The sequence below is a fragment of the Mixophyes fleayi genome, chromosome 6 (genome assembly GCF_038048845.1).
Source record: "Mixophyes fleayi isolate aMixFle1 chromosome 6, aMixFle1.hap1, whole genome shotgun sequence".
NCBI classification, from domain to species: domain Eukaryota; kingdom Metazoa; phylum Chordata; class Amphibia; order Anura; family Limnodynastidae; genus Mixophyes; species Mixophyes fleayi.
In genome coordinates this window covers 32,451,329-32,477,189 of record NC_134407.1, presented here as the reverse complement: position 1 = coordinate 32,477,189, position 25,861 = coordinate 32,451,329, and the positions used below count along the sequence as shown (strand labels likewise).

General features: G+C 36.3%; 1 protein-coding gene across 2 annotated transcripts in view; it reads right to left on the bottom strand.

The window, feature by feature from the left end:
• Positions 1 to 24,665, bottom strand: part of COL17A1 (collagen type XVII alpha 1 chain) — a 57,782-nt gene extending 33,117 nt beyond the window's left edge. Inside the window, exons 1-22 of one of the 2 annotated variants that reach the window (XM_075216198.1) lie at positions 24,498 to 24,665; positions 13,577 to 13,642; positions 12,142 to 12,192; positions 11,162 to 11,272; positions 10,337 to 10,480; positions 10,160 to 10,207; positions 9,778 to 9,813; positions 8,772 to 8,819; positions 8,016 to 8,159; positions 7,759 to 7,917; positions 7,597 to 7,668; positions 6,873 to 6,974; positions 6,686 to 6,763; positions 5,559 to 5,717; positions 4,246 to 4,326; positions 4,119 to 4,157; positions 3,593 to 3,772; positions 2,475 to 2,669; positions 1,458 to 1,499; positions 1,032 to 1,058; positions 536 to 571; positions 30 to 92 (exon numbers count right to left, since the gene is read on the bottom strand). In XM_075216198.1, the coding sequence (XP_075072299.1) occupies positions 30 to 92; positions 536 to 571; positions 1,032 to 1,058; positions 1,458 to 1,499; positions 2,475 to 2,669; positions 3,593 to 3,772; positions 4,119 to 4,157; positions 4,246 to 4,326; positions 5,559 to 5,717; positions 6,686 to 6,763; positions 6,873 to 6,974; positions 7,597 to 7,668; positions 7,759 to 7,917; positions 8,016 to 8,159; positions 8,772 to 8,819; positions 9,778 to 9,813; positions 10,160 to 10,207; positions 10,337 to 10,480; positions 11,162 to 11,272; positions 12,142 to 12,192; positions 13,577 to 13,631 (1,870 nt within the window). In that variant the 5' untranslated portion in view covers positions 13,632 to 13,642; positions 24,498 to 24,665. The remainder of the gene's footprint in view (positions 1 to 29; positions 93 to 535; positions 572 to 1,031; positions 1,059 to 1,457; positions 1,500 to 2,474; positions 2,670 to 3,592; positions 3,773 to 4,118; positions 4,158 to 4,245; positions 4,327 to 5,558; positions 5,718 to 6,685; positions 6,764 to 6,872; positions 6,975 to 7,596; positions 7,669 to 7,758; positions 7,918 to 8,015; positions 8,160 to 8,771; positions 8,820 to 9,777; positions 9,814 to 10,159; positions 10,208 to 10,336; positions 10,481 to 11,161; positions 11,273 to 12,141; positions 12,193 to 13,576; positions 13,643 to 24,497) is intronic. The other variant, XM_075216199.1, reaches the window with a different exon arrangement.
• Positions 24,666 to 25,861: the final 1,196 nt, after the last annotated feature.

Below are 25,861 nucleotides of genomic sequence, written 5' to 3'. Positions count from 1 at the left end.
CATGTTCATAATTCCTCCAAATTCCTTACCTCCGTTGCCTTTTTGTCCTTTCGGTCCTTCTGCACCAGGGTGACCAATGAGACCTGGAGCTCCTGTTAGAGGACAAATAAAAATTGATACTGTGAACCAGATTTACAGCAGTACAAGAACTGGTAAAAACACTAATTAAATTAGCTAAAATACATCTTGCTGATTAATTAATGAGAGCTAGACTTATAATACACATTTATAGTGCAGCCAATGGTTCTTAACATGGGGTTCATGACCCAAAAATGGGTCCTGATTAGCCCCGTGTGCCAAACTAATGTGTATCGCCAACTAATAACCATTAATCACTTAAAAAAAAAAACGTAATTTGGGTTCTGGGTCAAGAAAAGTTAATATCACCTTGTGTAACGCTCTACATCCACTTTAACTTTAGCTTCACCTATATATCATGAACTCCAATGATTATGCTCATGACTAGTCCCACCCTCTTTACATGACTCCACCTCTCTGACAATAGTCTCCGCCCCTTTTATCCCTAACTACTTACCTTGAGAGCCTTGGAAGCCTGGGGTTCCTCTATCACCTATTAGTGAGAAAAATAAAAGTAAATATATATTAATGATTTTCACAAAATGCTCAAGACAAAGATGACAGTTTAGATAGATGATACTGAATTTTACATTTAAACAATTAAAACATGATAGTACTGTAGTAAACAAACTGTAATATATAATAAAGTATTGTAAGACGGATCATACATCGACATGAGTTACGAGAATTGATGTGATTCATATATTTATTGTTTTACAAAAGTGTACATTCCATAAAATTAGCTGGGACAATATGGACTGTGAATAGCACTGAGCCACAGTGTTGATGGCAACTGAGTGGACCAGTTTTTAAAGTTACGTTGGATTTATGTCTCATGTAGAACTAATATTGCTAATTGAATAACATTAAGTTATGATCGGAGTAACATTAGAAACAGACAATTGTTCTCAAAATACCATCAACACAGGAAAGAAGTAACACAGATATCTGACCTTTTTCGCCTTGTATTCCTGTATCTCCTACAAGTGAACAAGACACAAGAACATTTAAGAACAGAAAAGCACAAGAAATAGAAAATGACTGCAAATATTATATTTTGCTATTGTGCCTGTTTGTCAATTTACTAATATTTAGCTATATGATGCTACTATATGTACTTTCAATTTGCACTTTAGTAAATGTAATGAGCTGCTGCTCTAGCACCACCTGGTGGTCTATAATATGTACATAAGAAAATTAGAGAGCCAAAGGCTGTTTAACTAATAGGGCAGTTCTACATTCATCCATTCAGTATCACCTTTATGAAAGTGACATTTTTAGAATCAATAGAATTACACAATTTGAGCTGTTACATATATGTTTTGAAAGAAGTCATTGGTTTTATTTTGTTTTACTAGACAAAATATACATTTTCTCACCTTTTGGTCCAGGTTCACCCCTGACACCAGCAAACGTTCCTGCTACAGAAGACAAGTAGCAATTATAAATTAATAAAAAAAAAAAACATTAAGCATTAAGCAGTTTACATTAATAATTCAGACATAAGATAAAATAAAACAAATCTTGCTATAAGTATTCTGACACTGTTGCTGACGAATGCTTTGTGAAAGACTATACTTTTCACACTATTAAATTGATTTTGATTGATTTCGTCAGATGCAGCTTGAAGTCAAAAATAGGTTAATCTTCATCTTAAATTTCTCTTTCAGATTGCATCTGTGTGACCTAGGGGAGTTTAGATTACTACCTAACATTTTTGTCTAAACTAGCAAATACCAGATGTTTTATATAATAATGTATCATATGTTCCAACAGATGCCGAAAACTAAATGCAGATGAAGAAGAACATGTAAAATTCAGCCCATCAATTCACTAGGATCAGTGATGTCTCCTTGTGTTTTGATAGGGGTCATTCTCAACCCACAAAATGTCTAGAAAATGGCGACCAGTATAATTTTAAGTTTAATTTCCTATACATTTTACCAACTATTTTCTTGTTATTACTAATGAATTAATAAGGTAAGAGATATTGTTGGGCACTAACATTCAGCTATGCATTATAAGAAATACATAAATAAATATTAAGACATTGCAATTGATTTCAGTGTCCCATGCTTTGTATTGTGTATACGGTCAGGCAAATACAGGGTGTCAAAAGGGGCAATTTGGATTTTGGAAGGGGGGGGGGCTCCAAATGTAAAAAGCAATCAGTGCACCAGATTCATCAGTGCACCAGATTTATCTGACACATGGCTAGGAATGAGCAATAGATGAACCCACAAGTGAACCAAATACACGTTAACTGCTATTTATTTACATAAACAAGAGAAGAAGAAATATATATCTGACATTGATTGGGTACAACGTTTCTTACTGGATAGGACAGCTACACCTATTGCTCTAATGTGGATCAATACAGAGATATATCAACTTACCTTTCTCTTGTAACATCTTGTCCCTTGCATATACCCAAAAGGCCTCTTTGTCCTGTGCATTCAAACTGGTTGCCACTGGTATCGAGCTTGCCAAGTTCACATCTGAAGCGCGTACCATGCTAGATTCCAGGCGACCCATTGTCCCCCTGCCTTCTAGATTGTCTACACGTTGATTCAAATTCTTCACGTCGTGCCCTAAAGTGTAACATACAATTCATTTTACACCACACATCATGTACATTAGTAATTTGATTTAGCCCCAATCATGCATTGGAAACTTTATTTTTGACATTAAGTTTGCAATGTCCTTTAATAGCTGAAAAGAAGGTGAAATATTCACAATTGGATGGACATGTTCCTTTAATGAGCGACAACGCAAATGCGGGAAAAGAGGGCGTTACCCAGAGGAACCAATGAGATGTTAGCTTTAAAAAAAAAAAAAGACAGCTGGGAGCTGATTGGTTCTCATGGGCACCACCTCCTTTTCTTGGGGGACAGTTAACATAAATGTTCCTTAAGAGATATATATATATAAACATATATATATATATATATATATATAGTTGTTCTGTGATAGCTAGTGGCATGCATACGTGTACTTTTTAATTCAAAGACTATGCCGTGTCAGTCATCACTATCAGTCAGCACTTATACCTACAAAATTTAGAGTGAAACCAAGCGTACATAAAAAAAACACAGGACTTGAATTGGCCACGTATGCGTCGGAACGCCTTACTGAATATGGGCTACGTTAGTCCGCCCCTTCCCTCCCCTGTCCCACCTCTCAAACTGTAGGCAGTCCCAAGCGTCATTTGTGTTCAGACATGAATTGCATGCTCTTGCGTTCATCAGCGTAATATCTGTTACACTACGCCAACGGACTTACATCCAAACATGAATCAGGCCAGTGTGAGCTGTGTGGTAACTTTGTACAAACATAAACAGCAACACTAAATAAACGAACAACATCTAAACATAAACTTATCATACAGCTGATTTCTGTGCTGCCTCAGACCCGGTGAGTGATGAGAGTGTGGACTGTACATGTGTTTGTGATAACAGCCGTTACTGTATGTTATTTGTGGCGAGCAACACTAGCGCTAGAACCGGTGACTTACATAGAGATACGAGGCCGAAAAGCAGACCCAGCAGGAACAGCAGTCCCAGGATCAGACCAAGCAGCCACATCCACCATTTGCAGCAGGAACCACAAGGACCACAGACGGCGTCGGTACCACTTTCCCTCCTGTCTCCATATTGATCAGCGCCAGCTTTCAAGCCGTCAGCTCGGTGTATCTCTGCGGTGAGAGTGAAACCAGGGTGAACGTTACAGAATGGTCCTTCGTGCAGGAGAAACCTAGCACTGAAATGATTTCAGTAGTTTGTCCCACGGAACCACCACTTTAGAGGTGGCTCTTCAGAGTGGCCAGTAACTGACCATCATGATAGCCAATTATTGGGCAATTATTGCTCAATGATATGTTATGTTTAATTATGTTTATATATCCAATCATTCCAGTCATATTTGTGTCTTCCTTGTTTTTCGAGTGCAGGAACATTTTAACATTGAGAGAGTTTCCTCTGTTATCTGCTCAGAACACTGGAATATTTAAATAAAATCCTAGGAGATAAATATTTTCTTACCTGCATATGTGGCTTTATCTTTGGTTACCCTTATGCCACCTACAGTGGGAAAAAACACATTATAGTGTGTACTAACATATTTAAATATCATGCCAACTAAAAGGTTTATGAAGAAGGCATCAAATACCATTAGCTTCTCCTTTGTATACGGTGTCCCTACTACTGGTGACTTGTTTTTCTTTCTTCAGAACTTCTTCACCGTATGAACCTGGGTGAACAAACAATAAATGTAAAGGTCTGGCTGACATTCCTACGGTCAGTGCTGTGCTGCCCAGCACATATGGATGCTCATGATAAAACACTTATACTCTGCCAATCATCCCATGAAAAGAAAAATCAGATGTGTTTTTTTTAACATAAATCACTGTGGCAGGCTATAAGGGGAATGCTGGTATTCACCATTTCCCTTGTTTTCATTCTTCAAGCTGCTATTAATGATTTATGACTCTGGACTACCATGGCAACCACAGTCATGTGGCACATGATGTAGTGAGCAGGGAGGCTTTGGAACACCCCACTGAGTTCTGTGCACTGTGACATCCTCCTTCTCCCCCTCTGCCATCACATGACAAGCTGAGAGCTCTGAGCCTGTGTCTGTGTAGCAGACGGATTGTGTCTGTGTCTGGCAGCCATTTTTGTTTGCCAAACAGAGAGCTTTTGAAAAGGAGATCTAAAGGGATATAAAAATTGCTAGCAGGTGCATGCTTAAAAGGTACTTAACTTGCTATTTAAAAAAAAAAAATCAATGTAGGATTGCTGTTTTAATGTACAAGAAGACAGTCACATTTATTTAATACACCAGTAGAAAAGCTATTGAAACTAAACATTTTGCTCAAATGAAATTGATAGGGTGCAGTACCTTTCACTGCCTGTAGTTTGCCAACTGGTAATGTGGTTTTTGCATAGCACGGAAACCACTATAGGTGTAGTGAATGTACTGTGATCAACAGCGTTTTTGCTATTTTAACAACAACATGGTATATTTTCGTTTTCAAAGAGTAAAATTATAAATATTATATTATTATTATAATATAATATAAGTGATATTATTATTATAATATAATATAAGTAATATTCTCGTGTTATTGAGCTCTGCAGTACATTTTCAAGCAAACTCACTCTTAAACTTCAATCTTCAACCTTCTTCCTTTAAATTTGCATTAATAATTAAATGTAATTATTCATGTAAAGTTAATTATATTGTGTAAAAGCAGTTTTTAACCTCTTGTGATCCGCACTTGGTACAATGCTGAGTGCTGCTGTAGGCTGTGTTACCTATACCACTTAACACTTCAATATTCAGAACAACCTGTTTAGAGATCTTCTCTCTTTCTCTGGTCTCAGTATTACTAAATGATTTGTTTTTCTTAAACAAACCAAACTGTATGATATTAGTGATGCCCAGTACAAAGCTGGACTGATAGGACCGAGCTGCAATACCTGAACTGCCAATGCTGGACGCGGTGAAGACCTTGCCGCTGTCCTTGGACATTATCAGCATGTCTCCATCCTTCTTAGCCGGGGCCTTCTCCTTCTCCAGCAGGAGGAACTTGTAGTCTTTGGTGAGGATTTCTTCAGTTTGAGGTTTAGTGCTGGTAACTGGGAGACAGGAGCCATTATTGGGTGGATAAATACTTTGCTTGGGAAATAGGTACAACCTGAGGGGAAGCTAACAAGCGCTTTAGATGTAGCGATGGGTTTTGATGCGTTTTACGTGAGCTTTCATACATTGTGCTTTTACCAATTTGATCTGTTCTGCTGGCAGCGTGTGTTAGCGCATAAGAGATAGGTTTATGCCACATTCTAACATATTAATCACAGTGTTAACATTTTAGAACACAATGAGGGACACGAGCTCATGAAAAAAAACATTCATCCTATTTTATTGCTGTTTTCAGGCAGGTTAGTGTCTGAACCTACATTAATATCGAGCAGGACTGGTTTGTCTATAATGTAAGCTCTGACGGACAGGGTCCTCTCTGTCTCATGTCTGTCTATCTTCCTCTCTCCTGGCCAGCCTGTGGCTCTCCAGATGTAGTGAAACTACAAGCCCCAGCATGCCTTGCCAGTGGATAGCAAGACGATAACTGCCAAGGTATGCTGGGACTTGTAGTTTCACAACTAGAGAGCCACAGGTTGGCCAGGCCTGATCTACCTCGTTTGCCCATGTGATGTTGTACACTAAGTTCTTTGTGTGAGCGCTATGCTGATTGTTTACTCATATACACGTAATTCATACTTATTTTTGTGCTTTCTGTAATTGACTGAGCACTAGGATTTTGTATCACATGTCTGCTATTATGCTTAATTATATTTGTTATTATACTTATGTCTATTCATGTATCTGTATGCCGACTGTCCGGCACTGCGGAATCTGTGCTACCTGATTTCACGACTTACAAGACGGTGTCAGAATTGTGCTCTTTGTCCGGCCTTATTTGGCATGGGCAATATTAAGTAATACGATCGTTATATTGGTTAATATAAGAATTGACATTGCATCGTTTGCCTCAAGCATCAGCATAAACAGACACAGCCCACATACTGAAATCCACACAGTAACTCACCTGTTGAAGAGCTAACAGTGCTTCCAATGCCACCCGAGCCTTGTGTGCCGTGTGTGACATTTTTCTGTACTCCATACCCTGAAAGAAGAACCTTATATTCAGGAACATTCCAACCAAGAGCTCTGGGCACTTCCCAGTCATGTGTTGTACGGTAAAATGGGGCGTTCACCAACCGGCGTACACTCACCTGAGGAGCTTGTTGTCATACCAGCGCTGTTAACTACAGGTGCTGGACCTGATAACGCAGCTTGCGTTGATAATGGGGCCAAGTTATTTTGCACACCAAATACTGTGTAGAAAGCAATACGTGATATACTGTTGTTATATACTGTGTATCATTAGATATAACTTATAGAATATACGGTGCGCAAGATAAAAATTAATCTGATGTGATCAAAACTATGGCCGCTGCTCCAGTGAGTTTTTAGAAGGGTGCAATAATCACGCTGTCTGAAGAATTTATATATAATATTACATAGTAATATACCTTCAGAACGTTAGGAGAGGAATAAAGGAGAAATATTTGAATGAACAGATTCTGCCTATTGAATTTTCTAAAGTATAAACTTATAATTTACATACACTCAGGTGTCATTTGGCTCTGGCGGCAATTCTCAAGCACGGTACTTAGGGCCGTTTTGCATTTTTTTTAACTATTAAAAAAGTTTTATTCATTTATATCAATTTATTGCCAGAGCATAAGTAAAAAATAACTACACGAAACTGAAAATTCAGTTTAGTTTGGAATTCAATAAATGAATCAATAAAAGTGAATACACTGAATACTAAACATTCTAAGCATGACTTATATAAAGATGTATTATATCTATGGAACGCAAAGTTAATAGAGATAACACAACAATGATTTAGTTCAGAGGCAGATCTGGTAGTTCTGCCACTGATTTAGTTACCTGCAGAGGAGGAGTTAAGCCCTGAATGTAGGGTCGGAGAGCTGGGGGCCAGGTTGTTCGGGATTCCAAATACTAATGAGAAAAAAAAGCAAAAGCAAGTGAGATAGAAAACATGGAAGCAATTGAGCTAAAACTGTTGACTATTATTTTTAGCGTTTCTACCTGATCCGGATGAATGAGCGTTCATCATAGATGAACCATAAGGCATTCCACCCATGTTGTTGTGATAACCACCCATGGACGATCCTGCGGGAAGCGTGGAGGTCCACATGTACTGCGGGAGTGCAGAATCTAGTATGGTTGTGTCGTATGACCCTGAAACTGTATCAAGGAGCCATTAGTTATACACAGTAGAGGACAGGATGAACAACAGGTGAGATCTGGACATAAAGGTACACAGTAATGTAGCCGGCACTGACCTGATTGGGAGCTCTCTGTCACCATCTTCGTTTCCAATACTGGTTTTTTAGGGATGGGGAGGGTATTTGTTGGGGATCTGCTGGGGCTGACGCTGGTGGAACGACCTCCTTTTAGCAATTTCTTCACATCATCAAGTTCTGTCCCTGGAGTAAGATAAAAGAAAGAAAGATGAAAACATTATATGATGATTTTATACTTATTAGAAGAGTGACTGGAACTGGAATAATTTTCTAGAGAAAAATAATTTGAAGTTCTGTGCTAAAATTGAAGCTTATTCTGTATCATGTATGAATGATTATGTGTATAAACAAATTATAATCTATATAAATGTCTAAAAATGGATTACCTTTGTAGAGCGAAATGCATTGCATGGGAAGACTGCAGTATCCTCCGTTACACTCTATAATTAATTAATGCGTTGCTTGTAATAAAGAATCTTTATGATCAGTTAAAAGAAAATCTTACTATCCGTTTGGTATTTTCCCCAACATAAACAAAGCTTCACAGATATCAGTATTTGATTTCATGGTGTCAAATTACCTGTACTTATTATTTTACCTGTTATGTTCCTGAAATTACTTTCTCGTGGATAATAATTTCATTTTAAAAGTCAAGATTTATATAAGATACATTAAGATTTATTTGAAATCCAACATGCCAAAAAGAGTTTTTTGGAAAGTAGGAAGTCAGTTTATTCTGATACTTATCAACATCCGCTTTCTTTGTACAGTAGGAAAGATAAGAAAACGACTCACATCTCGTGGAGGGTGACGCGCTCTGGAGACGAGTGCGGATTTCAGTTTCTGCAAAATGACAGCAAAAAATAAAAATCACAAAACTAGAGATAAATACATTGCGGGTAAATATAAGCATTTTATTTGAGCTTCGCTAGGTGGTATGAAAGTATCATACCTATGGTCAAAGTGGAAATTTAGTAGTGGCGATATGGAAATTTAGAAGTGGCCGAAAGGAAATTTAGAAGTGGGGGTATGGAAAATGTAAGTGAATGGAATTTGATAGTTCTACAATGAAGCCAGTGGGAGAAGTGGCGGCATAGCGTACCACCATATACCAGCCTACATCAACCACTGATTATACCTCAGTATGCTTTGGTTGTTTTATTTCTATTACTGGTGAGCACATATAAAGAAACCATATGGTATTTATCACTGTATCTGTTACAGCAATACCAATATTTACTTATAGACTGTATGACTGTACATTCAGTTTAAAAAAAGAACAAGACTATAGAATAGGAAGTCAGAAACCAAGATAGTGGTAGTACTTCCTCAATCCATTTAATTAATTAAAGTTAAATAAAAATAAAATTCTTATTTTACTACAATTTAGACTACAGATGAATCTAAATTACCAAGATCAAAGAGTTTTCACCTTAGGCATGTAATATTATAAGTTTGTCCCACCTACCGCTAAATTTAGGCTAAAAAAGGATGCAAAGAATTATGCCTCAAATCTAAAATCAACAACACCATTTCTATTTTTAAAAATTATGTATTTGTTTACATTTTTAAATTTGCTAATATTTCACCCCTCCCCACTCAATATTTTTGTTTTCCAATGTAATACTATGCCGCGTCTCCATCTTCTGTCCCCAACTGCACCCCCCCTCTCCCCTATTATACATCTGAGCAGGATTATTGGTAACAGACACCTATAACTGTTTTACTGTAGTTGACACTATGTAGTCTGCGGAAACTTCATGTCACATGATCATCTCTGCTACAAAACATATGGACTTACCTCTGCTCTGAGTACGACCCCTACTTGAGGAAGACGCTGTAGAAAAAACAGTACAATAAAAAGTAAACATATAGGTTACACTTTACCCTACAATCAGTTATTACCCCACGCACAAGAAACTGTTAAAGGGCCACTACCAAAATGACAAAACTTAATAGGAAAATTATCTTGTAATAAAAAATATCTGTATAAGATCCTCTATTGTATGTATCCCTGTATTATCTGAGTGTAAACTGTTGTCCTCACAGATTATTGATTTTACACTCTCTTTATTGGGGTGTCACTAAATGTCCAGTTCTGATTAGTATTTTATTCATTGATAATATCTCCCATCAATTCTCCACATTGAATGTTGTGCCACAGATTTCCTAGTAACACATACCCATTTCTTTTCTGCTATATTCCGGGGATGAATTTCCACTGGAACTTCCTAGAATGGAAAGCAAATGTGTATTTTATGTCATGCAACTTGTGCCTTCACAGAAGATATTTTCTTCAGACAGATCAGTATTCTGTAAGTACAGTATGTAACGCTATGGAGGCGATGGAGAGGTCCTACCTTCATAAGCCGCCTGGCGGGAACTGGAAACGTAACCTTTCCTGTCGTAGGTGGAGTTTGGAGATACTGATAGGGCAGAACCGCCGGACTGAGCGTATCTAGATCCAGAAGTGCTGATATTTCCTCTTGAGCTGCTGCCTGTGGCTGAATTTCAAATTTAAATGATGTCAATATCAAGACTGTTGCTTTGTGCATCAAAATTGTGGTTACTCCAAAAAATACTACTACTTTGTTTTTCTTTTTCTTTGTTTTGGTTTTTATGTTATATAATATTGTAACATGCTCTTGGTTTCCTGGCTGTTATCCAAGCTGATCAAACTGGGCTAAGTTTGTATAGGAAGGGGTTAATTAATTTGCATCAATGAAAATGTTTTTTTTTCCCTTCATCCTAAGGTAAGATGGGGTCTGTATTATTTATTAATCCAGAGCTAATCATCCAGCATCTGCCAGATTTCACTGGACTACCTAACATCATTCATCGTATATTGAGATAGTATGTTTTAGGCTGTTGCAATTTGTTTCTTGTATCACTCCAAAGTTATTGTTGCAACTAGAAGTCATTGCATTGCACAGTGCGTTTTACTAAATACTAAATAAGTTTACTGAAACTAAATACCATTAAAAGCTTTGAAGAATTTAGACAGCAGTCTTCAGTTAGTTTTCTCATAAACTGCAATTGCATACACCACCTGCAGGTCATAATGGGGTACTACACCTCAGGAAAATACCACGCATTAACTTTTAACTCTGGCTCATATATAATAATACAACACAGGGAAGCTGATATACTGAGTACAGGTCAATATATAAATATATAATACGTACCTGATATACCGGACGTGATGTAACTACTGCTGCTTTGTACCAGGCTTTTCTTTTCCATACCACCACCTCCCACCTGGTATGAAATTTTGGAACCACTAGCGTTTGTTCCTTCTGTTTATTTTGGAAAAAGAGAGGAATTGTCAGGATAAAAGGTTATTTTCAAGGAGGATAATTAAAGGCAGGCTCACCCAATTTGTAAAGGCTTTCCCATATGATTTATATAACATATTCATTGATATATACATTTATATAAACATTTGTACAGAACGTTTATCTGTCGATTTGAAGCACCACCAAGGTTCTTCTTATCTTTTCAGGCAAAACTCTCCATGTATGTGCTAAAATATTGCATCCCCACCTGCGTCTGCACCATTTCCTCTTCCATAATGCAGGCAGTAGGACTCTCTTATCCGACATTAGTTTATAGGTGGAAGAGGTTGTGAGAGAGTGGAGAAAGGGAGGGGCACAAGGGCTCTGTCATGGCTGCCTGCAGTGTGTAAACAATCTCATTGCCTCCCACAGAAGGACTCACCCCGACATAAAAACTGACACTTTCTTCAAATTTAAAGTGTCCCTTTAAACAGGAAAGTAGAAGAAACACAGACAGTGGAATGTAACAGAACCCAATCTGCATTGTTATAGAAGTATTTTCAGAGAGGCTTAATCAAAACATCTGTGGAAATTCCAATGTATAATAATGTATAGTTACATCCTTACAATTTACTGTTTAATTAATACAGGAAAACATTTTATTACATTACTCTGTTAAGATATTGCAAATAAACTGTACAGAATGTAAATAAACCATACCAAATGTAAATAAACCATACGGAATGTAAATAAACCATACCAAATGTAAATAAATCATACAGAATGTAAATAAACCATACCAAATGTAAATAAACCATACCGAATGTAAATAAACCATACAGAATGTATATTCAAGGGTTAGTATCCACATAGCCAACATGACAACTTACTTGGTGGTAATGATACAAGTCTTGATGAGTTTGTTACTGTTTCCGTATAGGCTGGAAAATAATATAATATAATATAAGACAAGGATATGAATACCATCAAATTCTAAATTATGTCAACAATTCAAAACTCCAACCTGTTATATTATGAAAAATATTATTATACAAATTAATTGTTTTACCTACATACTGTTCATAGACGACAACAGCACAACATATTAGACTAAGGTATTTTTGTCTGCAATATTTTCTACTTAGGAGGATGAAATATCTACTAACCAATGAGTAACAAGAATGTTTTAAGCACATTTAGTGTGTGTGTTTGTATAGTAAGGAATTTATACTATAAGCCCCAATGAGGCGGTGTCTAATGTGAAAGATTGAACATTCAGGAAAACTAAATAATGATAATAATAATACTATACTCATATATTTATAAATATTCATGAGTATTAATGAGAGATTAAAAAAACAGCCCATATAGTGGCAGAACAACTAGAAACATTCTGTGACATCATGAAGCTGCCAGCTTTCAGCACATTGGCTCTGCATGGTCACATGAGCTCTGTGCCTCAGGAACTTCTTCTCCTACCAACAGTTCAATTAAACAACGTGTAAGGCATTTATGGCACCGAGAAGGAGGGGCACAGTTTTATAACTTATTTTTTCTCACTAATGGTTTGCGTGTTAATAACTGTACATTACAATTAGGTTTTTACTCAGGACGATTTTGTCAAAATTGCATGACAGGTAAACTTTAAGGGCTTACTTGGGATTGTATAATTAGGTCAATCAGTAAATTAGCTTTATTGTATTTCCATCAGGATGTCTCTGCTTTATAGACAGAAGTCAAGAGTCGTTCATTTTATTTTATTTTTTTTTACTACTTTGAGCAGCCCTATCTGGAACAACACAGCACGTTACCCTCTTTGTATAAAATAATTTATGGTTTCTGAAGCAAGCATGTATTCTTTAACAATACAGCGTCTTTATTTGTCCTTGAATCCCTTTCATTTGTAAGTGATTATATTTACTAGTATCTTTATATATTTTATATATTTATGTTATATAGATTAAATTGCATCGTCTTGTGCTTTATCGTGCTGGGAAATTCCTTTCACAAGTCCAGAAGGTGTCGCTGTTGCAGTTCATACAGCGGGTCCATAATCTGACCATAAGATCTATGCTGCAAATGCAACAGTAACACCCCACAGGCTGAAATAAATGTCTTGATCAAATAACGCATTTAGAGATTTGTGCTGAATATTTGACAATGCCTAAAGCATATATTACCATAATAAAAATATCTACAGAATTATTTTTGCAATCGGGTAAATCAGGTTTTGGCTTATATAACTAAGCTTTTCAGTAAATATGCCACCTATAATTTGGTCGAAATAAATTTAAACAAAAAGAAAAAGTAATAAATTAATCTTACTTCTTCCTGAGACTTCTCCGCCGCCCCCGTAACTTTTTTTCGTTATACTATCCATTCCATAGTACCCTGTAAAGAAAGAAGAACAGTAAGTGAATGTGTTCGCTGTGTGTATTATACAGTAAATTATATACAACTTTTACATGTGCAGATTATATAGTATGGTTATACTTGTACCATGAAAAATGTCACCTGCCACAAAAAGTTTCGCTTTCGATTATTTTGTTTTTGGTTTTTTGTCTGAATTATTCTTTTCTTGTTTAAATATTTTACATATAAAAATGCAAACATCAAGTAATTAATTCAGACGAAGTTACTGACAAATGGAAAATAAGTGGGAAAAACAGGAGCAGACAACTGTTTTCCTGGTGAATAGGTTATGTTGGAAAGTGTGTTGAGACCATCGATTTTAGGCAGCTAATTGTGATTTAATAAGCATTTATATATGTTTCATAAGGAAAGACAAACCTACAACTGATAACAAACATATGGAAAGTGACCAAATAAGCTCAAAGTATAAACAATTAACCTGTGACTTCTTTATCCAGGACCAAATATAATCTGTGTCTTCCGCTACACTAGGAATAGATAACATGTCTTAGGTTTCTCAGGTAGGATTACAGATACTGTACAGCTGGCTGGGATTCACCAGTGGGCCTATGACGCTCTCTACCTAAGCGTCAGCTTTTCTGGGATCTGAAAAAATTACCACAATATTCCATGTAATATGTCCACACCACTAAGCCTGATTCCTGTTGACAGTGTGATAATAGGTCACTTCTGGTTTTCCCATATACTTTCTAACAACCTGACCTGAATTTGTTAACAGATGTAAAAAATACCTTTAACACTATTTAACTAATTTGGCACAAACTTAAAGTTGGAAAATAAGTGAAAAAAATATAAAAAAAAACAAATATCACTTGGAAAAATCAAGTTGGCCAATATGATGAGCACTAAGGAAAGCACTAGACATTTTTCAGTTAAAAAAAAACTAAATTGGATTGGTTCAAACACAAGAACATCATGTAAGAAGCATTGTTTTTTAAAATCAAATCCAGATCGCATCAATCCTGATAGATGTCCAGTAGAAAACTAGGGACCTGCTAGGATTTGAAATACAAATATTCCTGAAAGGAATATATATATATATATTTAAATACATTATAAGAGCAATAGTTGGAGCACTAGTTACCATAATTTCATAACTGGATTTTTTTTTAATCATAATGATTACTGTTTGTGAATAAAACATTCCCGCTTGTGCAGCGTAATAATGTTCTGTACCTGATATTTCAATATCCAATAATATCCAATTACTTAAAGAGGTTGTAATTCCCAATTGTAAAGCGCTACGGAATTTGCTGGTGCTATATAAATAAATGTTGATGATGTTGATGATGATGATATCTAAGTAGCAATAAATGGCAGTGCTGCTCTCAGTAGGGAGTGCTTTGGAGATGGGGGAGTGTTCAGTTCCGTAGAGGAAGGACTCTGAAACCCACATTATGTATAACCATATGTTTCCTCCTCTTAAAAAGCACTACCGACCAAAAGCTGCAGGATCATTCAGATGGCATTCAACACTGCTTAGATGCACATCCTTTTTAAGGGTGTATTTTTTTTTTTAGCTCTGATTCATTAATTCAGCCTAGTTAATTGCAGTTGGAAAATCAGTGTGAGGAACAATTGGATATTATATCACACACTGCAATAAAGGACAGCATTATCCGTAATGTAATTGCTTTTATGTACTGTACAATTGTCTACAAAATAGGTACATTCTTGGTAAAGGTATAAAAGTATAAAAAAACAAGAAATTCCAGACATGTACGAAATAAGATAACAGGATAACTATTGCAAGTAACTAATAATAGATCTGGATTTCTATTGCTGCCAAAGGACCAAATGTGTAGGCAAGGAGCAGCTGAGTGAAGGCGAGCAGAGTGTGAGTGTCAATGTGTTTGTGTTTTGATTAAAAAAAAAACTACTTTCAGCTTAAAAAAAACTTATAAACTCATAGAAAGTATACAAACCTAAAACACATGAAATAAAATAAAAAACATCAACATAAAACAATGTGTCCATGCACACTTACACATCGACACTTTATGCAATTGCCAGTTTGCATTTAAACGCAACTCTGACACTCCTAATGATCTAAGTTTAAAACAATTATTATAAACGTTTATATAGTGTCAGCATAATTTACTGTTCAACTGGTCTTGTTTCTGTTTTGGTTTGAAACAATAGTATTCTTATTTGTAGAGTTATGAATGATGGAAAATTGAATTCAACCATAAATAGAGCATGCTGAGTCCCTCAATAAATAACCTCCCTGGATGTAGGACAGAGATGTCCTGACCTAGGTGACGTCTTATTGCATTTTTCCCAACCACCAGATGGGGCAATTGTTTAATTTGTGTTTGCCACATATAATAAAAATAATTGATACTTTTACTACGATTGTGTGGAACGTTGAACTTGCTTGGGTTCTAGTTATTGTTAATATTTCAGACCATATAGCCAAGAAATAAAGCACCTACAAAATGTCAGATATTATTTTTTTCAACCTGCCTAAAAAGTATAGAGACATTTTATACTGCAGATACCTTTAGTTAAGGCTGTATTACCAAATATTCTTCTTGAGGCCCCTACCACAAGAACCCCCTCTAAATCCGGGTAGAACCATTTGTGTGTAATTTAGAACTATGACTTTTAAACCAGTTCAATTGAACATGTTTATAATCGATAGCTTACGTTAATTACTCACCTGTGTTCTGGGTATAAGGTCCACAAAGATGCTCTTTTCCAGAAAATACTTTTCTGGTAGGAAAAGTATTTTCCTACCAGAAGTCAAAAAAGTTACTGTAACTCAAAGCAACCAACCAGATTGAATTTGTGTTTTATTTCTAGTACATGTGTAAATGGTTATTATGGAGAGCACCTTTGCTCCTGTCCCCCAGTGTCTGCATGACGGCATAAATCGCCCATTTAGGACAAAATATTTATTCATTGTTGTGAACTTTTATCTCTTAGCAATACCAAGGGAGTGTTGTTTTAAATCAAAATAAACTTATCATAAGTTTCAGTTACAGATGCAGAAGGACCATAATCACACCTGAGGTAAATAGGATCATCACTGGACAGGAGCATTATATTATTACTCTGTGCTGTTGGGGGACCCTGCTCCTTCTACTATCTAATTCTCAGTCTGTGACTTCCTACTTACCACCATTCCCCTCCTCACATCATGACACTGTCCTCACATAACATAATCGCACAAGTGGACAGCTCACTGCCTTCCACAAAGTCAGTACACTCATTTCCTGCTGCTATGAATATTCCAATGCTTTGATTGGCTACAGAATGTTCTATACCCGCCCACTTGAAACTATTGACATTCCGGCTGGGCAAGGCTGTACATATACAATAAGATGCTCAGACCTTAGACTTGCATACAACTTAGAAATTACTGTATACACCAACCAAATTGCACCATATGTAGCCAGCTTCAGAAATAAGTTGTATTCTTGTATAGCTATTTTAAACCATTAGTTGTGGTTTAAAGAAATCTAGTTCTCCTCAGCCAAATGTCTCAGCAAGTTGAAACAGTTTAGATTCCTGTAGATGCAATAAACAGTCTATCCTATTTATCCAGGCTTTATTCGGCTTACAGTCTACATTTCTGAACAATGAAGACACGGATTCACTACTGAAAGCGTCGGTGACCTCAGACACATGGCGTGATCATTATAATTTGCACAAAATGCTTTTCCTGCAGGCAGCTTACATGCAAACACCTGTATATCTATAGATATTATAATAATACAACACCCCTAGTTATCCTGTGTGAAGTACAGTAATTCAAACCCTTATACAGCATAGCTTGGAGCAAAGAAGAAAGATGATATGTGATTCAGGAAGATAATGTGTTTCTGAGGAAGACAAATCTATAGTTTAGAGTTGCTGGAAAGTGGAATGAAAAGTGACACGCAAAGCCCTTCTTTATAGAAAGCAGGACAGGCCCATTGTGGTAGGGACAGACTTTGATACATACTGAAACTGAATAATGGCTAATATATGATACATGTTTACTTGTTTCTATGGAACTAAATAAGCTCAGAGAAGCAAGCAAATTATCCTTTCCTGTACAAGATCACCAAAATGAAGGAGGATAGATGGGAAGATTTGCTTTATCACATAACATTTTTATAATTTTTTTCCCCTGAATTCTAGAACATGTTGAGAACAAATGTTGGTGCTGAGAATTTGTTACATTAATAATAGAAAAAGTGCGATCAATTTTGTTCCTATCAATTTAACCTGCTCTTGCGTGCGCGCTGTAAATATTCAGCAGGTAGATGTAGGCGAAAAGCTTGGGTGCTTTTCATAAAGCCCGGATCGAAGGTGGGTCCAAGAACAATAGGAGGGAATTCAAGCACTATTACAGATATTACGGTAATAGTGCGCATTATTACCGTTAAAGCAGTAATCTGTAACGTTGTTTTCTGCTGGCAACTCGGGGAACTGTGGGCAGAAATCAATTACCGTATTAACGGTAATATAATTAACGCCTGAACTGAATTCCCCCATAGAGTGGCTCCTGTCCCCAGGGTCATGATACATAATGCTCAAAGTGCTATGTACTTCCACATTGCTAACAGTAAATCACATGATGTCCTCACGTGACATCACAGTTGTTTCCTTGCAGGGTAGAAAAGACCCTGTTAAGTGCATGGGTTACGTCAATCAGGTCAATGCATTACTAATAGATCAATGCTCACATAGTCATTTCTGTTACAGTTACCAGTAGATCCAATTTGCATCGGGTCCATTATTACTGAAAACAGAAGAGACATATTGGAGCTTCAAGTAACTGTTTAAGGTCTTCGTGGTTAAGGAAAAAAAAGCAAGAAGAAAAAAAAAAGCTAATTAAGGTTAGAAAGAAACTGAAAAAAGTAAAAAATGTAAATTAAAAAATGAATTCATGTCATTGCTTTTGACCAAAAAGTACATACAAAAATATCTGGTATAACTTGGGTGCACTAGACAATAAAAATTGTACGGTTCTGGTCATGAAGATGTTAAAAGTAGGAACTTATAGTAGGAATGATTATCAAATAAGTAATAGTTTAATGTAAAGGGGCCTGATTTATTATGGAAAGTAAAGCAAAAAAAATGAGTAAATTTGCACCTTGGCAAAACCATGTTGCATTGGAGGGAGGGGGAAGTAAATTTAAAATGTGATGCAGATTTATAGTTTGGGTAGGGCATGCCCTAGATCAACTTCGAATTTCAGTGTAAAATTAAGCTATCAAGCATTTGTGTGCTACATGAAAAAACACACAGAATTTATCTCATGTACAAAATAATAAACTAATTTGCACCCCTTGCATTGTAACATGGTTTTGTCCAGGAGAAAATGTACTCTTTTTTTTTTGCCTTACGTTCCTTAATGAATCAGGCCCTACATCCTTCATTTTAGGTTCAGTAGGTTCTAATACCTTGTTCGTTCCTTATTTGCAATTCCGCTTTGTGATTTTTTTTCATTGTTTTTTATTTTGCAAAATATATATATTTTGGTTACAATTTATACAAGCAAAAGTGACCTGGTCACTGCCATGTGAATATCAATAAGATACCACAGGAAAGTGTTGTGATGGTTATTTGGGGCGTCCAGTCATTTTATTCATAAACAATGTCTCACCTTAATAAATTAGGACACTTTTGCTTGATACTTCATAAATATGACACTACAGAAAGTTAGGACCCCATTGACTTCACTTTCTTTGTACACACTTAAACCAAAGTCGTAGGAATAATGTATCTAAAATGGGTCATACAAACTGCCTTCTATACTGAGAAACATTGGCCTTGCACAGAAAATTAGTTGTGCTCCAGGTGTTCATTTAAAATGAATATAATACGTATATCCAAATATGTTGCTGCATGCACACAAGGAATCTGCAAGCTGGGAGAAATGATCTGTACTATGCAAGTAGTAGGGAAAAAACGACAATTATAACTATTTTGACTGTAACTGCATATCAAAGCAAAAAAAGCCAAAATTTAACCATTTTTCATAGAAAGTCCAACTAGATCTCCCACCAAGACCATTCTGCTGCCAATACTACCAATCAGTTACTTGTTCCTCTCAATTACTGAAACAAGACATGAATTCAAGGTCTAATTGACAATGGTTATCCCATATAATATCCCTTAAATCTTCTGAGATTTAGTACATTATTTACAAAACACTTGAGTAGAAAGCGAAACCCAGCCAGCAAGATTTATTTCATGAGGAGATATTTGTCTAATTTAGTATTTCCCAGTTCATTTATGATCAAACTCCCATGGGCTAAGTTAATAACATGAGGTATAAGGCTTATTTTACTTAAATTCTTGGGAAAATACATACATATATATATATATATATATATATATATATATATATATATATATATCTCCTTAACATGGACTGTCATTGTATCCATTTCTCAAAGCCGATTGGCTGAATTTCAATCATTTTTCTCCTAGTAATGCCTAGAGATTTTGTCAGCCAGTCAGATCTCAGAGCTTCCTGCCACAATAACAGTCAGCGCTATTGTGATAGGTCGCTCACCTCAGTTCTCAAAAAATGCTCCCACATTTCTGTCTCCTTCTCCTAGGCTGCTTGCAGTGATCTCTCCTTCCAGGCAGAGGGCGCTAATAGGGATTGGACAGTGGGGACTTATTCACACTTACTTATTCACACTGCATTATGACGTACAATTAAGGGAAGTTTGTTAAATCATTTTGTTATATTTAGGGATACTGTTCAATACTTAGTTTTCTAGTGTAAGATAGAAGCAAAAATGTACTAGTTAGTAGAAAAGTGTAACGTGTAACATATGTGCAGTGGAGTTTCTAAATGTATATAATATAGTAGAATATATTGCAACATTTATTTCAAGGTTTAACTCAAAGTTTCCTCTAAATAGAAAGAGTGGGAGATTTTCCTGGCTAAATAAATGAAGCTCATGGCAGTGGCGCACGCAGGGGGGGTTTCTGAGTCTCTAGAAAACCCCCCCTGCGCTAACTAAGTGGCCACTGTCCTATACAGCAGCCGCGGCGCTGTCTAAGAAACGTCCGAGGCGGTGCTGTATTGTATACAGCACCGCCGCAGACGCTTCTTAGACAGCGCCGCGGCTGCTGTATAGGACAGCGCTGGCGAAACGGAGCTGCTGCGCATGCGCAGCAGCTCTCTCGTGGGTTTTTTTTTGTTTTTTTTTCTTCGGTCAGCGGGGAGAAACCCCCCCCCCCGACAATCCTCCGTGCGCCCCTGTATGGGGTGATGTAGACACGAGCATACACTGGAATACTGGCTCCACAATATATAATCCCAATTGTATAGAGCCATGGAATTTGCGGGCGCTATATAAATAAATATTGGTGGTGATGATGATGATAATTCATCTCAGTATCTCTGGGCTTCCTATAGGATTTTTTTTTAACTGTCTCTTGAGCTGGAGTTACCTAATAAATGTCATAATTCATAATCAAATAGTGTTATTCTCATTTATTATCATTAAGGCCCTCTGATCGGAAGAGGCACATACTTGCATAATTATTAAAATAACACTTCTGCTTTTATTAATAAGGTTTTAAATGAATTCCCTTTAGCTACCTGGAGAATGCATTGACTTGTAGTGGATGATTATCCTCTTAGTGGCACCATTTTTACAGTTTAAAATATCGATGGTTCAACTTGCCATTTTTTTTTTTTACATTTTGTAACAAATAAAAGGCCTCACCATAACCAGCCAGGCTATTGGAAACATAAAACATTAGATTATGGCATGAGACGTCAGAAGTCCTCGAGATCTCACTGCAATTCCATCACTAATCACCAGGTGAAGTTCTGACCATATAATAGTTTAGCAGACTCCTGTAGCTGCACAATTCACCAAGCTTTTATTAAATACAAAGTAATTTGATCTACATTCTTATTTTGCCCGTCCCTCTAGCCATGTTTTATGTTAGATGTCAATGTTAGACCGTAAGCAGGATTTCTTTGTGTGCTTAATTTTTAATCTACACTGGAACCAGCTCAAATGTATATTGTTCCACCATACACCATAGTTTTCTATGACTAAATGGATTTCATGCCTTTACATAAAGAGCATTGAAGTAAACATAGAACTAATAAACATTACGTAAAGTTATTTTGATGTTCACCAAATATAATTGGTTTACTTAACAATCGTTGTTTTCTTCCAGTCCACAGTATCATTCTCTCCAGTAATTGTGTGCTTTTATGTCAATGACCATTAAACTGAAAATGTATATAACTAATATAACAGACTAGTAACTGGTAACACATGCATACACCACTTACAAGTGAAATAAGTCATTCCCTTTCATATCTTTATAAATAAATTGCATGTTGCTTTGTGCCTACACTATAAACATATAATACATATGGATCAATTTCACACAGATCTAAAAAATCAATGTATATAATAAACATAACTTCTCTTCAAATTGCTAGTTTGATCTAATATAATGCAATTGAAAAACATAGACATTTATTAGACTTTAGTTTATAATCACATTTAACAAAATAACAATGGGTTGTAATGTTCTCAGTGCAATAATATTTCTGGCAAAGTACCACTTACACTAATGTACATAAAACAGCTCTGGCTCAATCCAAAATCAAGTACAGTTGAAGCATCCAGCTTGACCTGTAGTACCTCTCCTAACCTGCATATGAGGGGGAGCTGTTATACTATTGATGTGTATAAACAACTGGTATCAGTTACCTATATCACTGTTAGTTCTATCATTGTATCACGCACCATATCGTCCACAACACATATCTTATGGATAATGTAAAAGATTATTTTCTTGATAAGCAGATTTTTACTTAAGAAGATCTACAGCCAGAATATTCGTTGTGGGTAGTTATTTCCAAACTAGTTTTTTCCCCTGGTTTTACAGAAACTTAAATTCAAATAAGTTTAAATAAGTTTATCCTCAAACCATGTTTGAATACTCATTCATGTAGTATTAAGTAACGACCAATAGAATCCACCACTATTATTTTTAAATACTTGCCCATTTTCAATAATATCATGACACACATGATTGTGTTTAGAGTAGCATGATGTATTGTAAGCAATTTTACTTATATTACTGTTATGATTTTGGGATATTCTGTTTCTTATGAGAAAACAATAATGTACATATTTGTTATTATTGAAAGTGTTATATAACTGTTGGATTGTCTGTTGCTCGGAGGTGTACACCACAACTACCAGAAGAGACAGCCTCAATGCCCTTTTCATGCATCCATTTCCATTTTTGATATTTCTGTGTTTTATGCTCATATGCAAACACAGTTTGTTGCTAGGGAGAAAGAGAAGAAAGAAACAGTAGCCTAACTGTTTCACAATGTAGAATGTGGTTTTAAAGCAGTGATCTAACAGCACAAACCTCTAACACATCGTTCAGTTCTCACATAACAGAGTCCAGTAACTACATCACACTAGCTGTACGGTCGTCTTGCACAAACATGTCAATGTGCACTGAACGCTGGTATAAAGTTTTCTTCTTTTTAAAGTTATAGAACACGTATTTGCTTTTAATCACTGCAACATATAATATCTAAAGTACGTATAGCAGATACGTGAACTTGATTCTGCCTGTAGCTCACAGCTTCAATTCATGTATAAGTAAAGTTGCTTATAGCAAGAGTAAGGTGCTCTATTTAATGGAGGCAATAACTTGTGCAATGTGATCGTTCCCTTTAAATCAGGAGGGTTATGAAACATACATACAGTCTGGATTATGCCGTTCAATAAAGGAGAGGCTGATCACGCTATCAGTAGCAAAATAATGAACCTCAGATGTGATTAAAGGGCAGTGAGAGTCAGGACTTACACTGTACTGAAAATAAATGTTTGTCCAGTATATCAGAAATGACTTTAACATGAAATCAGGTGCAATATGGCAGAATAACACACATTATGAAATATTGCTAAATTAAAACTAGTCATTTTGCACAATGTTAAGTAAATCTGCTACGTGTGAATTGAATTCCAACATGTTTATTGCTTCTGTGGTATATTGCAGATGTTAATAGAGCACAATACTGCTATGATTGTAATTATTATCGATTTATATCACTCTAAACTGTCCCACGGTGCTGGACAGAGTGACCAGTACATGCAGGACATTAAAGCAATGAATAAAGAATAGGAATGAGGACCCTGCTCAAAAGAGCTTGCACTCTAAATATACAATAGGTCTACTTATAACAAAATTAGTTAATAACCTATGCATAGAAGCTTGTGCTATAATTTCATTGAATAATAATCCATCTTAGACTTTTACCGAGGTTTAGAGAAAATAAATGGCAAGTTCAAAAGTCCAGAATCACAGACTCCCTCCCTTTGATAACACCACCTTAGTAAATACACCAGAAGTTCTCCAATCCAAAATGTTAAACAAAAACAGCCTGAGCTCTGTTACTGTCTACCAAGCACTTAAATCATCCTCACACTAAACAAGTGGTAATAAAGTCAACTTCTTTCCTGTATTCAATAAACAAAATAGACTGAATTAAAAAAAAAGGTCAGGTGCAAGTTAACCCTTCACAGCATAACCATATTCTATAAACCTGCTGCCCTTGCAGGTCACTTATATGCTGGGCTCTCCTGCCACAGTATTTGTAGCACATATAGACCCATAGCTAGCATGCCAGGCTGCTGTAATCTGCATCTTCTTACAGACTGGCACATCACCAGAGGATATATATCTCTACCATGGTACTTCATTATATAGCTAGAACATACTGTCCTTACTGCCAATGGATATAAAATATAAAACAACCCAGTAAGGACAGTATAGTAATACAAGCAGTATTTACTATACATACCTGTTGTGTATTGATAGAAGAAGAACCTCTGGAAACAAGTGAGGCCAAATTATGTCTGTCTCCCCAAAAACTTTTCCTTTTTATAATTGTTTGCCCACCTACACTTGTTTACCCGTCCTCCGAGGTGTGTTGAGGCTGACTGATGCCTCAAGAATGTTCACTTGTTCTCCGAATCACTGTGTATATCCCAGTCTCCCCACAGTCCCTTCATTTCCAGACAAGTCCTGACAAAGGTGTGGCATAGGTTTAATTTTTTTTTGCCCCACCCTTTAACTCAGCCCAATAATCTGAAAGAGAATAAAAAAAAAATCTCTGCCTTCAGGATGTAAAACTTCGTGGAGCTGCACCTGCCTGTGATTGAATGTACAGTAAATAGATCTTCAAGGAGAGAAACTTTATACATTAGAAAATAAGATGTTTCTTTGTCAGGACCCACAAATGTTTTGTTGCATATCATAGATATGTGTACTGCTGGCAATACAGTATTCCTGTACTGTACTCACATTTACTACTGCTCTCATCATTATACATATCTATGCTGTATATCAGGTATATGGTGGATGTGGGTTGTAGTACTACAGTATGGGGAGGACAAAACTTACACATCCATCATTTTTTCCTGAATTCAAGGTTCAGAACTAGCTTGTATCACTGTATTATATAATTGGTTAATATTACTGTCCAGATGTTGATTGGAACCTGTGGGCTGATCCATTGTTTTTTAGAACATTAAGCTTATTTTTAATGAATCATGGGAACATTTTTTTATATCTATGCCAGTTACTCACCACACCTGTCGACAAAGATGATTCATTTTTTTGGGACACACCAAGGTTAGAATATTCTAATACTCATAGCCAAATTCATGAATAAAGAAAATAATATGTATAGTTGAGAACCAAATTATGGCTGATGTGTGTCATTTTCAATTAAAAGATATAATCTCCATTGCATATATTAAACTCGTCTTTGGAGAACTGTTACCATCATATTTTAGTGAAACATCCTGCCTGGCAACATGACACATAAACCTGGGAATAACTGATACACAATGCCCACTAGATATACTGCACTTGTTATTGTAACTCAATACTGTACAACTTTAACACAAGTATAGGAAGGTTGACAGCGGAAGTTGGTTGCCATGGTAATGTTTTCTCAGGCACATAACATATCTTGGGACGAACCTACTATATGGGCTGAACAGAAAGATTGCAGAATAATGGTGGAGAGGGTGTTCTGTATGCTTCCTGATCACACAAGTCTCAGCAAATCTGATCCTTATCGTCAATGCACAAACCTCATCTACACCATGAAACAGCCCCCGCTGCTGATTGGATGCTGCTTTTCAATTCTATGTGTAA